Raw genomic sequence first — 15,553 nt, 5'->3', positions numbered from 1 at the left:
AACTCTGCTCCTTACTGCATTCCTACCAGTTATTAAATAGCAAGGAATAACTTTGGAGTGCTGTCATTAAACATATTGCTTCTCACAATATGTTTGGAAGTTAGGTAGTGGGAAGGTACACAACAGGTAGGATGAAAGCAACAGCAGACTTTTGGGGAGACTCCCATTTAATTCCCCTTTCTCCCTCCAATCCTGTTCACAGAAAATCACTTTTATTCATACATACATGCAAAGATGCCTTAACTTCACATGGACAGTTAATAAAATGATTGAATAGGAAAAACAAAAAGCTTTTGTACATAGTTGTCTGTAATGGGTATACTTTATCAACAACTGACAAGACAAGAAATAAACCACTAAATTTGCAGTAGGGTAGATATAGGTTAATTATGAGGAAAAACAATGTAATAGATAGGAGACACTGGAATGGATTGTTATAGGAATCTGCTGAGCATCATTGTTAGGGGTTTGGCAAGCATTTAGTGGATGGTATAGCTACAGCTGATCCTGCTTTTGGATGGATACTTAGATATATATAACTATCTTTGTAATTAATGAGCAGATGATGGATCTGAGAAAAAGAGGGTCATCTTGTATCTGATTTACCTGGCACATTCCAGAAAAATTAAAAAAAAATTAAGTATTTAGCTTTTAGGTAAATAAACTAACTCCTTTGTAAAATGTTCTTCAGTGGAACATTCTGATCTTTTTTAATGATCATACTTGAGCTTGCATTTCAGCAGCTTATGAGTATATGTGCAGGGTTTTCAGATTTGGGAGTCATTTTGTAGATCACCTTAAGAAGCTTTATGAACTACCACAGATCAGGTGCTTGGAGGTTGAATAATACTGCACCAAAAGTCCTCCTGAGGGTCCTTTCAGCTGTATTTTTCTATGGCTTTATTTAAAAATAAAATTAAATAAAATAATTTCTTAAAAGACTGCTTGGAAACAGTATGACCTGAAACTCTTGGAAGGCAAAATCTCACTTGCCATTACTACTCCTTGTTAAGATAAAATTGTGTTACAGATAGGTGGTATGAGACTGAGAAGATCTACCTTAACACAGGACTACCAGGTAGTCTTCCTGGAGTTCCTGTCCCAGCTCTGGCACTGTTTTCAGGTGGGTCCTCAACACTCACTTTGAAGCCAGGGGAACGTCTGTAAGAGCCTCTATGTCTACATATAAGTAAGTAAATGGTGGTCCAGGACCAAGCCCCACCTTTGAGGCCAGGAGATGATGTCTTCTCTTAGAGAAAGCTTTCTGGAGTAGTACAAGCCATAGCCAGAAGGAGTCCAGTGTTTGAACCGGACTGTTGCTCTTTTATTTGACAGTACGGATAAACACGAGCTCAGGGGAGACTACAGCCAAGTGCCCAGGATTGTGGATGTGGCCTGTCTGTTCCATTTGACCTCAAGGACCAGAGAATAGATCCTGGCCTCCATTTTATTTAGTAGTACAGAAACAATCAGAGGTGCAAAGAAATACACCCAAATGTGACAGGTGTTTCTCTCACAAGTTAAAGATGAAAGGCACAAATAGGACAAAAGTAGCTCCTGCAAGAAGACCAGCATGAGTCAGAGGTAGCAGGTGGGCTGAGCATCTTGCAAATTGAACCCTTCTTCCCTTGAAGAAGTTCTTTGGGTGATTGGCTCTGGTGGAGCTCAATGGCAAAGGGCCTGGAATTTGCCCAGCCCCCTGAAAAGAGGATTGGGGCAGGGGGAGTCCCTGACTATTCACAGGGCAGACAAGCTCGATACTTAAGCTTTATGACTGAAGTACTCTATCTTGTTTTCATCATCTGTACACGAATGGTGCTACAGACACCACCACAACCCCTGGAACTGTTGCAAAGCATTCTATAGCTGTTATAATGTTAACAATAGTCCTAAATATCACCCACAGCCCTCCTGACTTCTGTTGGGTCTGCACGGGTTTTTCATGCTTTTCCTGATATATATAAAATCAATTTATTACCATTTACGAAAGACTTTGCTAATCTGGTATATTTAAACAACCAATATTTTTAGTAAAGAAGTTTCTCTTAGTTGCTCTTCCAAGAGACCTGTGCTCAGCTTTTTGGTTTGTTTGGGGTTTTTTGTTTGTTTAACAGGGGAGCAGCGATAAGAATACTCAGTGGCCCTTGCAGGAAAATACAGCAATGACATCATGGTAATGCTACCTTCTGCAAAGTTGCAGATCAATTCCAAAATGGTATTAGCTCTAGAAGTCACTTGGGAAATAAAAGTATTGGGTTGACTCATAACTGCAAATGTTAAAGGCTAAGAAAAAAGAGGACACTATAGGGTCAGCTGCAAATATCTAAACCTGCTGGAGAAAGAAAAGCAGCATGAAAATACTGCATGTCAAAAACATTGCTGGTGAATATTAAATACTGTGCAGGTCAGCTGGATCAAGTGGCTCCTTTCCAAAAATAAAAATTAACAGGTAAGAGAAGTTTCTCTTTCATTGCCAGAAACCTGTCTGCCTTTCCTCATTTATGGGATATGACTAGCAAGAAGTGAAGAAATACATTTACATCTAGATAGAGCTATGACTTCCAAAGGAATAACTGAAACTCTCTCCTTCTGTGTATAGCATTGATAACATAGGTAGTAACACAGATTTGAGCACTGAATTGTCAGTTGAAGGAACATGCCATAGGATGCTATCCTTTTTCTGCTCTCTGATGATTCATGTTTGGGGGAGCTCTAGGCCTCCAAAATCCTATGCCACTTTTTCTTTGGCTGTATCTGGGGACTTAGGAATCTCGGTGTCTCCCTTGTTATCTCAACAGTGGAATGAATCCACTCTACTTTTCTGTTTATCTTCCAAGTGATGAGGTGCAGATATCTACAGCCATCGGTCCCCAACTCTCCCTACCATAAACAACCATTCAAAACAAGTGCCAGGCTGTAAACATCATATTGGGGGGGAGGGAGGGGGGTGTCAGTCTAAAGATATATGTATCTATGGAAAAGGAAATATAAGATAACAAGCAGTACTGCAGGAAAACATCACAAGACAATAGGTATCACACCACAAATACATCTGAGATAGAATGGTGTTAGCAACAAGGCACACAATGAGAAAAAGTAAGTCCAGCATGGGAGAAATACAATATCAAATATAATGGATATGGCTGACAAAGGGAGGAAAAGGCAAAGCAAAGGTATTCTGAAGAAAAAATAAAGTTTTGAGAGATTTTAGTAGCAGCTCTGAGCACCTGTAGTTTAACTTTTCAAAACAGAACTTTTGAAACTTTTGTAAGGGTGATTTGAGATGATGAAAATCATCACTATTCAGAGATGTATACAGTTGTTTCCATTTGACAGTGTATAGATGGTTTATCTCTATGCCGTAAGGATATGCAGAGTAGTCCTTCATAAAGAAACACCAAGTTCAAGACATAACATAAAAGACCTAAATTTAAGTTTTTCAGAAACAGTATGCACACTCAGAACTTTATTACACTGGGACTTTCAATATTCAGAGGTGCAGAATAATCTTCTTTTCAGAACCCCAATGTTGAGATACTGCAGGTTTGCTCCATTTTAAGTCAATGCCTCTGTTTATCTAAATACTCTAACAAATTAAATTTTAAGAGGTGTGAACTTGAGATTACAGATCAGTTCAACAAACATTTGAAGTAATATTACTTTCACCACTCTGTGAACGATATCAGAAGTTATGATAGCATATCTTATCAATAGAGAAATCCCCCACAATGACAGTAAATTAGCTACTTTAAATCTCCAAGCAGGAGACTTACTAAGCATTTTGTTAAAGGAAGTAGAAATCGTTAACTATAAACAGCTTGTTAGCACAGCCAGGGACATGTAGATATCTTAAAATCTAATTGTCAAACAATGTGTAAAGGACACTCTGCCAGTCTAGCTCTTTTTGGTCAACCAGATGCCTTCAGTAACCATTCTACCACACACTGCAGAATCTGTCCTACCACACAGCGTGGACCATCACATTTCCTTTTATTATCAATTCTCTGGAAATCAAAATGTCTCTATGAAGTCACAATAGCTATTGACTCATTCTGAAGAAACCTGCATTGTTTGCTCCGCTCTTTCTTTAGCACAACACCATTTAAAGACATCATTGTTCTGAGGCATACTCCCAAGTACCAAATCAAGTAAAGCCCATAAATTTCCCTCTTCTGCAAATTTCACTCAACCATTCATTTTTCTCCACACCTTGTACCAAAAAAATTTAAAAAATAAAAATAGTAACTGCAACAAAAGATGATTAGGACATCAGAAAGGTTACCTCTTTTGAGATCATTTCTGTGAAAATGGAATACTGAAGCAGGACAAAGACCTCTGGCTAGTTCTGGAGAGGAGAGAGAGAAAGGATTAAAAATATTTATTTTCCTACTCATCTGTTCTAGTTTTAACCATTGTGAACTTTTCATTTAGGATTATTCAGAAACAATTTCACTTATGAAGATCTTTCCACTTAACATCTCAAAGCCAAATGTGATGAAAATTTGAAAAACCAAAAATTAATTAAAATATAGGAAGATTCTTTCCTTAGAGCCTCTTTGCAGGTTCCATGCTACACCTGAGGAGTGGATTCACTGTCCAATTGACTACCACCACTGGAATTTCATCCTTGATCTAAAATAGCACTAAAGTACTACATTAAAAAGCACAATAGCTACATCAGTCATAGTCACTGATCTTCTGTACAGCCTTATAAAACAATGACATGGCCTTATATACCAAAAAGAAACTTCTAGCACTGGTGTCTTATGTAAAAAATTATAGAATCATAGAATGGTTTGGGTTGGAAGGGACCTTAAAGATCATCTAGTTCCAACCCCCCTGCCATGGGCAGGGACACTTTCCACTAGATCAGGTTGCTCAAAGCCCCATCCAACCTGGCCTTGAACATTTCCAGGGATGGGGCATCTATTATTATTATTATTATTATTATTATTATTGATATTATTATATATCTATTGCTGTATATTATATATCTATTATTATATATTATTAGATGTTTTATATTATATATTATATATCATACACCATATACTATATATATTATATATTTTATATTATCTCTATTTTGATATAATATATTATAGGTATTATTATATATAGATATTATACATCTATCTGCAAGGCAGCAGCACATTTTTCAGTCTGAGATCTCCTAATAAACAAAAAGATACTCTAAACTAATACTCCGTTTTACCAGTCCTTTTAAGTCTTCTCTCCATTTATTCTACATCTCACTTATTAAACCACCAACTGGGTGGATACCTAGATGGTGTAATACAAGAACTTAGTTTGCCACAAATTTTCTCTGCCAACATCAAAAGCAAAATGCATGAGAAAGACCAAAGTAACTAGAGCGCCTGACTTCACTAAATATGCAAGTTGTTCTGCTTCCTAAAAGGTTGTGTACTTCCAGACTGGGATACAGCAGAAGAGAGCTGGGCCTGCAAGGAGGCAGAGTGCAGGGATGGTCACAATCCAAAGTGGAGAGGGATCTGGGACACACAAACCAGGGGCTTGCTCAGTTACAGAGATCTTTGTGTATTTTTGGTTTACACCCATAAACCAGCATCTTCCTGTTATTCTTAGACCCTCTGTCCACCATTCATCCCCACAATGTAAGGAAATGTTTCATTTAATTACTGCATAAGGACTTCTGCTTTCTTTGACATTCTTTACTTAAATGGCTGAATTTTGTATGAGAGTCTACAAAGAATTTTGAGGGGGTTTTATCAGATAAAAAAGTTTAATGAATAAAAGCCTATAGAGACTGCATGACCCTGCTTCAGCAACTATATTATTTGATTCACTGGAGCTGAGCTAAAAATTGTCAGATGCAACTGATGTTTACGGACATGGTGAGCTAACATTTGTAGTTGCAAGTTAAAAATATAATCATCACTTCTTCAGCTGAATTTTATGAATATTTTAAGCGTTAAGTGTCCAGTATATTGTAACCTGTCAGTTTTACCAATACAGTAACTAAGGAAAGATTCAAACTAAAATCATGGATTTCAAATTGTGGGGAGTGGGAGGAGAAAAAAAAAGGGAGAAAACTCTCATTCAAGTCCAAAGACATTTTCAGGGACATTGATGCTGGAGACGTAATGTGAAAGTCTGGACCTCCTGGCAGTAGGTGTCCTTTCTCTCTTTTCTCCTTGCATTTGGCAGGAAATATTACACCCTTACATGCAAAAGAATAGGAGGCAGAGACTTAGCATCCATAACGGTCAGCAATAGAATCTTGGTGCACAGGGGATTGTGCTGTATCTTCAAAGCACTGTACTAATTTTTCAAATTAAAATCAGAAACCTACATCACTAAAAAGTGAAAGTATTGCCTAGAGTTTCAGCTTTTAAATCACCGGTTGGCAAGAGAGCCTATATATGCAGAACATCTAAAAATATTAACATTTCTATGGCAAATTAATACTGAATATACTAACAGATCATGTTAACCTGTTACTCCATCTTGTTTCTGTGACTTCAGCAAGGTATGGCCATAGTTGCTTATGATATCATCAGAACACATCACTGAAATCAGAACCTCCTGGAATAAGTCCTGGGAGATTCAAGTTAGAAGTCAAGCAGAGCTTCCTAATCAGTAGATTTCTTTTTAAAGGCTACTTGGATTAATAAAAGAACAATTACTTTCACTCTCAATCTTCTTCTAAATTGTTGTAATCTTGGATAAATAGAGTATAATGAGATCACCTTATGCTAAATTGATTTTTCTATTCTACAGAGCAAACTGCTTTTCAGTTCAGAACTCAGCAACACTTGCAGTGAAGTTATCATGATCAAAATATTACTTTCAGTATATGAAACGTGAAGACCTGCACAGTATATTGCTTTGCTATGAAATTTTAATATAAATGTGGGTAATTTCTATATTCAGATTCCTAAAATGAATGTTTCATTTCTTACAATAAACTAATTTTTTCCCTTTTCAGTGGAGGATTTTTCAAAAACAGATACATTGCTTTTGGAAATCCACATATCCTCATAAGACAGAGAAAGTCATCTTATGTTGAATTGAAGTCAGGACCTACCAAATCTAATACATCTTTTGAAGCAAATATATGATCTACTAAATCTTATCAGTATTATGTATATTGAAAGCTAAACTGATGAATCACTGGATAAATTACATAGCAAATGTGTGACAATATAGTATTTATTCAAATGGATCACTGATTCATTTCAGTTTCCAGAAAATATATCAACTTTTGAAGAATTCTTTAAAATCACAGAGATTTTTTAGAATGAGAAAATACACAGGTAAAAATAGACTAGAAAAGGCCAATCACTGGGTGATGATAGTGTATGCTTTTGTTTTGCTAGGGAGCTGGTTTCACAGGGCTTTCAAAGAAATGCAGCTATTCCACTATTAGTTGGACCTAGGCATTTATTTGGGATTTTACATTTAACAGGTAAAAAAACGGAAAAAGGAAAAAAAAGGCAACAAACCAAAAAAATTACTAAATATTTGGAAAAAACCCCTTAATGAAAGGCTTAGTAAAGTAGATACATTAACTCAAGAAAGTAAGAATAAGACATGGTAATATAACCTTACATATGCATTTTTTAATATTATTAGACACTTAATTAATTTTAACATTATTTAGACACTGTGTTCAACAAGGTAATGAGCATTACTTAAAATACTCCAGAAATTCTTAAATTGAATTCTAACTAAAACTGCCTACCTCAAAAGCTCTATAGCCACTCTACTTCCAGAATATTTGTTCTGGAAGTTCTAGGAGAGACCTGAGAACTCATGTGCTTCACATTGTTCACTAATGATGAGGACATCTCCACCATACCAAAGCAGCAAAGCACTCCTGATTTTTTTAAATATAAAACAAGGTTACAAGTAGGACATAGATCAAATTCCTTCATGAGCTAAGAAAAGCAAGGAAAACATCCATGAGATTGACACGAACAAGATAAATGCAAGTTCAATATTTAGAGAATTTTAAAAGCCCAGTTAGATAATGGAACAAGTGGCCATGACTAGCTGCAGAGTTGTCACTGGTAAGAAATGTGAAAACACTTTGGACCAGGTCATATGACATACCTGAAGTTCCTTAGAGCTCAGCAGAACCCCGGGTAGATATTCTTTTTAACATCCACTATTTTCCTGGGAAAACTGAAATTTGTGATTACGCCGGAATGGTAGTTTCCTTAGCATCACTCCGTTTCCGCCTTTGTGAGGATTCAAGTATTACTGAACTATCTGCCAGAATAAACGTTCCATGAATTCATTCCAATTTACACACCTGCTATATTTTTCAACCTTTTTAATTAAGAGGACAGGCAAATAGATGTTTATGGTTGAAATGAAAGACAGCAACATGATAAAACCCAGTAAAATATTGCCAGGCATTATATTTCTGATGGTTTATCTTAGCCATTAAAAAGAAAACATTCAAAAATATTTATATGGATAATACACCAGCACTATTTTCTGTGTATTTGGAGGCCAGATTATGTTTTTAAATAGAGGCTGACATAGGACTGGTGCATCAAGGGCATTAGAGACAAGCCCGGGAGTCAGTCTTTTCTGCTTTCGCCCTTAAGTGGAAAATAAGTTCCTGAAGATCTGAAGATGTCCTTTTTGCTTACATAACCTATCTCCCAACTTCAATCTGCCTGTATAAGAAACGGAAACAATTTTGCCTGGTCTGGCTGATGATCAGGGATAGGGTCTATTTTTCCACAGAGACCTAACTCCCTTGCTGAATTAAAAAAGGACCTAAGTGCGCAGCTACATATTGAAGTCGGCCAATTAGCCCTCCTGTCATGCACAAGGGATCCTTACTTGCTCTGCTGAACACTTTCTTGGAGTAATCCCACTTGGCAGTCATATCTTAGCCAACCACAACAGAAGTCTGGGGTCTCTAAAAAGGCCTGCCTCTTTTCATCTCTTGTAATCGCCTACATTTCCAGTATCCTGTAAATAACTAGGCATAGTTAATTTTACTGAGATTTTTCACAACTCTAACAAGAAGTATTTCAAAATGGAAGAATCACTGAGTATAGATATGCTTTCTCTACACAAAGCTTCCCTTATATAAAATAGCATAGCGTACCTTTACTGTCATGTTGCAGTATTTCTAACTTTGCAGTCACGTTGTCTACCCATCTTCCACTCAGCTGATGTATTGGTGCAACCAGCCTCACTCGTCAGAGGAAACCGAGTACAGTACCCACCCAATTTCATCCTTACTTGCAAAAGAGACTAGGCCACGTCAGATCTGGCTCCCTTATACCCCCTCAGAGTCCTCCAGCGTTGTCCCGTGAGGCTTCACCTGCCTGCAGGGAGTGTTACAACTCAGTGAAGCAGCCAGACTCCCTGGAAGAGCACTGGCGCAATTGGGAGCTGCCCAACCCTGTCCCATGGCCAAGCCCAGCCCACCAGCAGCCACAACCAGCAAGGGCTGTCCCCCAAGGCTGCTGGGATGAATGCTCATGTTAGTAGGAAAGAAGAAATAGTTTAATAAAAAACCAAACCAAAACAAAACAAAACAAACAAAAAAGCACACCACACTTGGAAACAGGAGTAAATAGCCTGGCAAGGAGACATGCATGGCCTGGTACAGCAGGCAACTTTGCCAAGCATGAGACTAAGGTCAGCAAAGTCTCAGCACGCTTGGTTAAGGCGCAAGCTGTGAGAGTGCTGCAGTGGATGGATGAGATTTTTGCTCAGCATGGGACAGAGTAAACTTCTTATGCTGCAGAAAGCCCAGTGTCATAGTTTAACCCCAGCCAGCAACTAAGCACCATGCAGCCACTCACTCACTCCCCCACATCCAGTGGGATGGGGGAGAAAAATGGGAAAAGAAGTAGAACTCTTGGGTTGAGATAAGAACAGTTTAATAGAACAGAAAAGAAGAAACTAATAATGATAATGATAACACTAATAAAATGACAACAGTAGTAATAAAAGGATTGGAATGTACAAATGATGCACAGTGCAATTGCTCACCACCTGCCGACCGACACCCAGCTAGTCCCTGAGCGGCAATTCCCCACCCCCCTCCCCCCAGTTTCTATACTAGATGTGACGTCCCATGGTATGGAATACACCGTTGGCCAGTTTGGGTCAGCTGCCCTGGCTCTGTCCTGTGCCAACTTCTTGTGCCCTTCCAGCTTTCTCGCTGGCTGGGCATGAGAAACTGAAAAATCCTTGACTTCAGACTAAACACTACTGAGCAACAACTGAAAACATCAGTGTGTTATCAACATTCTTCGCATACTGAACTCAAAACATAGCACTGTACCAGCTACTAGGAAGACCGTTAACTCTATCCCAGCTGGAACCAGGACACCCAGGCAGGTAAGGCCAGACAGTTCTGGAGCTGCTATAAAGAAAACATATTTGCATGCCACCACTCAAAACAGGTCACCAGAGCTAACACCAAGGCCCTCCCCATGCCCAGGGTGGGAACCTGACTATTCAGTCCCATGCTGCTAACAAAGACAATAAAAACCTAGTCACTGTGATGTTGCCAGATGTAAGCGAAGAGGGAAAACTAACAGGGCAGTTGTATAAAAGGGTTATTTGTTTGCATCAAGGTTGTTTTATGCTCAAAAAAATCACAATGGCTGGCTTCTCAACTGACCTGTCAGGGCGTACCAGAGTATGCCTTTAGGCACCTGAATTTGAAAGAAATGGCTAGTGTATGTACGCTAATTAACTTTGCATATTGTCTGTATGGAAAGCCAAAGGGAATATTCATACGCACATATTCACATTGGGATGTGCTAGAGAGCCTGGCTACACTAAACTGATTTAATCTTCCATTCTGGGTTCTCTTATATGTCTGTACAAAGATTTCCACTACTAAAATGTGTAAGCAGACTCCTACAGATTATAGCATTATAAATAGGTGATAAGGCAGAACAAGAACTAGCTCAATGGTTTCAACATCTCCAAAATCTGGTATTTAATTTTCTCTAAACTAAAGCACCAAGAATACTGTGAAAGACCACTGAAAGAGAAGAGATAAGGCCAGTTATTCCACCCAGCTGCCAACATGCTGTATGAATTTCTGGCTTCCATATGTTTTTGAATTTATCTTCCCCATTTTTCACCATTTCTGTGTTATTTCTTAGAATGAAGCCATTTCTATCAGAAAACATTCATTCTCATGCTGCTGGATTCTCATTAGTTTTCCTGATCTCTGAGTATTTTTTGTGGTTCAGATGCCCTAAGAGATTTTTGTTTTGTTTTGCAGCTTTTGAAGTCCAGCATGGGATTTAAGAAGCTAATATGTATCATAAAAGGCAGTTATTTTGAAATTACTCTCAGCTGTAGTTTATACCTTTTCCCACAAGTCTATTGTTCAAACTAGCTCACAAAATAATAGCAAGATGATAATCTCTAAATGGGTGTGTATCGCAACAGCAAAATGAGAAAATGGGAACATTTAGGCCAGCATAATTATAGTTAGTCATCAGTATCTGTCCTTCAAAAATTACTGCTTGAATAAATAATCGCATGAGAAGGGGTCAGTATTGCTGGCATCTTAATTGTGATACATTCCACAGTTTTCTTAATGGCTGTTGCCTATTTGCCAGGTTTCATCATTTCTGCAGAAGTAAAGTGGTATCGCCAGCATGGGACAGCCAGCAATCAGAGTTGGCCACCTTGTTTTAAATGAATGTAGATCAAGTGAACACAACAGACTGCAATGGCAGTATATGTGATGCAGTACAAAAGCAAAAGAGGGGCTTGAGAGCAGTATTGTTTAAAACTTTTGAAAATTAGAGAACAGAAAAACAGCATACCATTAGACAATATTCAAAGCTGAAGATGTTTCAACTTACTGATCAATTGAATTGCTTTAATACAAACTGCTATTTGGAAAGACCTGCAAGATGTATGACTTAAGTAATTTTTTTTTAACCCTAGTCTGATTTTTATGGTTATAATAGCCATACATTCATATACTCATATATATATAACATACATATATGTATTACAATATATGTAATCCTTATCTCCCTCCCTGCTTAGAATTAATTTACCTGTGCCTTTCTCACTCAAATTCTGTAAAAACATGCTTACACATTTACCTAATTTAATGACCTACCAAACATTTCCGAGTCTTTGTAAAATGACATTCCTTTTATACCTCTTTTGTTTCATGGCTCCTACTCTCTTCTTCTGTAATTTGCTAATAATATCCACTGGTTTGGGTTGTTTTGGTTTTGTTTTATGTGGCAGTTAATCTGAAATGCCTTCTGCTTTCTGATAGCCAAGGAAAAATTCATATTTGCCTGGTAAAGAAATTTAACCCTTACTTCCAAAAATGCAGCATATAACATGTTTCATGATCCCACTCTCAATATAATGTTGGGATGTGTCAGCCTATCATTCCGAAGAGCTTGTGTTTTTCACGGTCATCTGTGGGTAAAACTTTTTAACATTCCTTAGGAGTCTATATCACATTTTCAGATGTCAATTATGAGTTTTGGAGCCTAATTCTATTTGCTTTCAGTGGATGTTAGGTTTCTTTATTTCCTTTAAAGTTAGAACATTGGATACTTTTGAAAATTTTACTCCAATGTGACCATTCTTGTTATATTTAGTGCCTGATAATTAAAGCAATTAGAATATCTTCTACACTATCACTAGCATTTTTTTTTTTTACATGCTCAACTAATTTTTGGATACTGAACTACTTTATTGTCCTGGTTTCAGCCGGGATGGAGTTAACTGTCTTCCTAGTAGCTGGTACAGTGCTATGTTTTGAGTTCAGTATGTGAAGAATGTTGATAACACTGATGTTTTCAGTTGTTGCTCAGTAGTGTTTAGACTATAGTCAAGGATTTTCAGCTTCTCATGCCCAGCCAGGGCACCTGACCCAAACTGGCCAACGGTGTATTCCATACCATGTGACGTCCCATCTAGTTTAGGAACTGGGAAGGGGGGGGAGGCAGGTTTTTTTTTGGCCGCTCGGGGACTGGCTGGGTGTCGGTCGGCGGGTGGTGAGCAATTGCCCTGTGCATCATTTGTACATTTCAATCCTTTTATTACTTACTGTTGTCATTTTATTAGTGTTATCATTATCATTATTAGTTTCTTCTTTTCTGTTCTATTAAACCGTTCTTATCTCAACCCAGGAGTTTTACTTCTTTTCCTGATTTTCTCCCCCATCCCACTGGATGGGGGGGAAGTGAGTGAGCGGCTGCGTGGTGCTTAGTTGCTGGCTGGGGTTAAACCACGACATTTATATTTCTGAATTAACATCCACATTGTCAAAAGTGGCATCTTCTTGATAAAAGCTAACAGCAAGCTTTGAGGTACAGCAAACTGATAATACTGTTCCTGTTCACTGCGTGGTGCAATTCACGATGCGCAATGAACAATATGGTGATAAACTTGTAAGAGTGACAAGACAGTAGTCCATGTGTTATGAGGTTTTTTACTTTCTTTTCTACTAAGTTAGAGGGGGTTTTTTTAAGGTGAAGTTGTAAAAATTTTGCATAGCAAATAGCAACCATAGCTCAAGATAAATCTTATATTCCTCATAATTTATGTTATTATATTATCTTTAGCATAGCTCATCAGAGGAGCACCTTTCAACAGTTCTATTTCTTTAAAAATTCTATAACGCAGATAAATGAAAACATATGCAGTAATGATTTAGCTGAGATGCAACACTGTGTCTACAATGGAGTCCTTCTGTGACCTTGCCAAGTTTACAGAGTGTGCCAATAACAGAGCTGGGATTAGAAAACTGACTGATTAAAATTTTGCTCACTAGGATAAAACACTTGAAATGAATCATCTAATTTTCCAGCATGTCCTCAGGTTGCTGCAGGCACAATAAATTACATTCATATAATAGCAAACAACTATAAAAAATTAGAGTTAATACTTTTCATATATACAGCAACACTAAGTCCTATTTTTAAAATTCTCAATTACCTTAAATTTTGATGTTCAAAGATAATGAAATATATGACCAGTATTTTTCAGGGTGAAATTTCAGAACCATCAGCCTGATCCAAAATACATAGAACTCCACTAAAATCTTTCTCCTGACTCAGTAGACTCTGGAACAAGCCCTCTCTGCACATTTCCGATTAACATCAAATGCTGTCCCTAGTATCTCCAAAAAGAATAGACTTGCAGAGATGCTGAATGTTCTGGGTATAACCTTGCACTCCAGCGAAATGAGCAGAATATAAATAGAAAACAGCAATAAGCAATTGCAGTGGAAAATAACCAGCAGAAGTAGTAATGGAATTAATGGCTGCCAAAGCCTTGCACATCATGGCAAAAAATGCAATCTATCACGCAGATGTTTGTCATTCTTGAAAGGGGTTCCAAAGGGCTAAGGTTCACCTAAGGAGGCAAATCTCCTAAGTTTCCTCTCTAGTAAAGAGGTGTCAGGTCCTCCAGAGGGAGATTTAGAGAGGATTCTTCCAATTTCCTTCTCTCAAGGAGCCCATCTACTCCACCCACTGTAAAGAAAGCCTGAGAAGATTAGCTGCTATGGGGTAAAAACCTAGCATTTGCAAAGGCAGTTACACAGAACTCAGTTTTTCTGGCTGAGTGAATAGATAACATCTACTTTTATGTAACAACCTCTAACTTTTGTCAAGATACTGACAGAGCTACTCAGCTAGTTTGGTGGGCCACTAAACAATGTAATCAGCAGCATAGTCTATTTTAAGGTTCTTAAATTTTAAATTAAATCTTTTTACATTACCAAAAATATTATTTTTAATTTTATCTATTTTTACAACATCTGTTACAGTAGTTCCCAAAAATTTCAGAGAGAATTATGGTGGATGCTCTATAAAGACATGAAAAAACCCCACAGTATCTCCTTAAACTTGTTGGTTTTTTCTGTTCATCTGATGCCATAAGTAACTCCCACAATTGCTGAAAGGTACAGGAGTTACATTTTGCACTCTGTGCATTAATTGGATTTGAAAGCACTTGAACACACATATATGTCAGAATGCTAGCTATCAGGCAAATTGGGGAAATGCCAAACCTAAAAGAAAAACGTAAAAATGAAAGCATTGCAGTTCTCATTGCGCTCAAAATTTATAATAGTCTTTTGAACTGGATTTGAAAGCATATGAACACTCTTAAAAGGAGCATCATAATTTTTTAACTCCTGAAAGGCAACTTGCACTCTTCAGAATATTGTACCATTCTGCTGCACTGGGAACCTGGTACCTCCAAGGTAACTAAGATTGCTCTGTATCATGAAATACTCTATCATCATTCCAGAAAATGACTGTGGGGGAATGAATTAGATTACAGAAGTAATTATGCTGAAAACTAACAAGACAAATTCTAAAATAAAAGTAAGACAAATTCAAGACAACTTGAAATCCTAAACCTCAATCTAATGTATAGATCTAAATCGCAATGACTTCTCAATCATTTTGTTTGTTTCTTTTCTAAATGAGGTACAAACTAGAATTCCTTATATAAACACAGACTGAGATTCACTGGACTACTGTTTTGCAGAGTCTGGCTCCAATCAGTGTGCTTTTCAATA

General features: G+C 37.6%; 1 protein-coding gene across 1 annotated transcript in view; it reads right to left on the bottom strand.

Annotated features, from left to right (window-relative positions):
* The window catches only part of IQCM (IQ motif containing M), a 160,767-nt gene that overhangs the window by 111,104 nt on the left and 34,110 nt on the right, over positions 1-15,553 (bottom strand). Inside the window, 1 exon segment of the mRNA XM_075040170.1 lies at positions 4,283-4,345. Coding sequence (XP_074896271.1) covers positions 4,283-4,297 — 15 coding nt within the window. The 5' untranslated portion in view covers positions 4,298-4,345.

Source organism: Buteo buteo, chromosome 1 (genome assembly GCF_964188355.1).
Source record: "Buteo buteo chromosome 1, bButBut1.hap1.1, whole genome shotgun sequence".
In the NCBI taxonomy this organism is placed as follows: Eukaryota; Metazoa; Chordata; class Aves; order Accipitriformes; family Accipitridae; genus Buteo; species Buteo buteo.
This window is presented reverse-complemented; position numbering and strand designations above follow the sequence as displayed.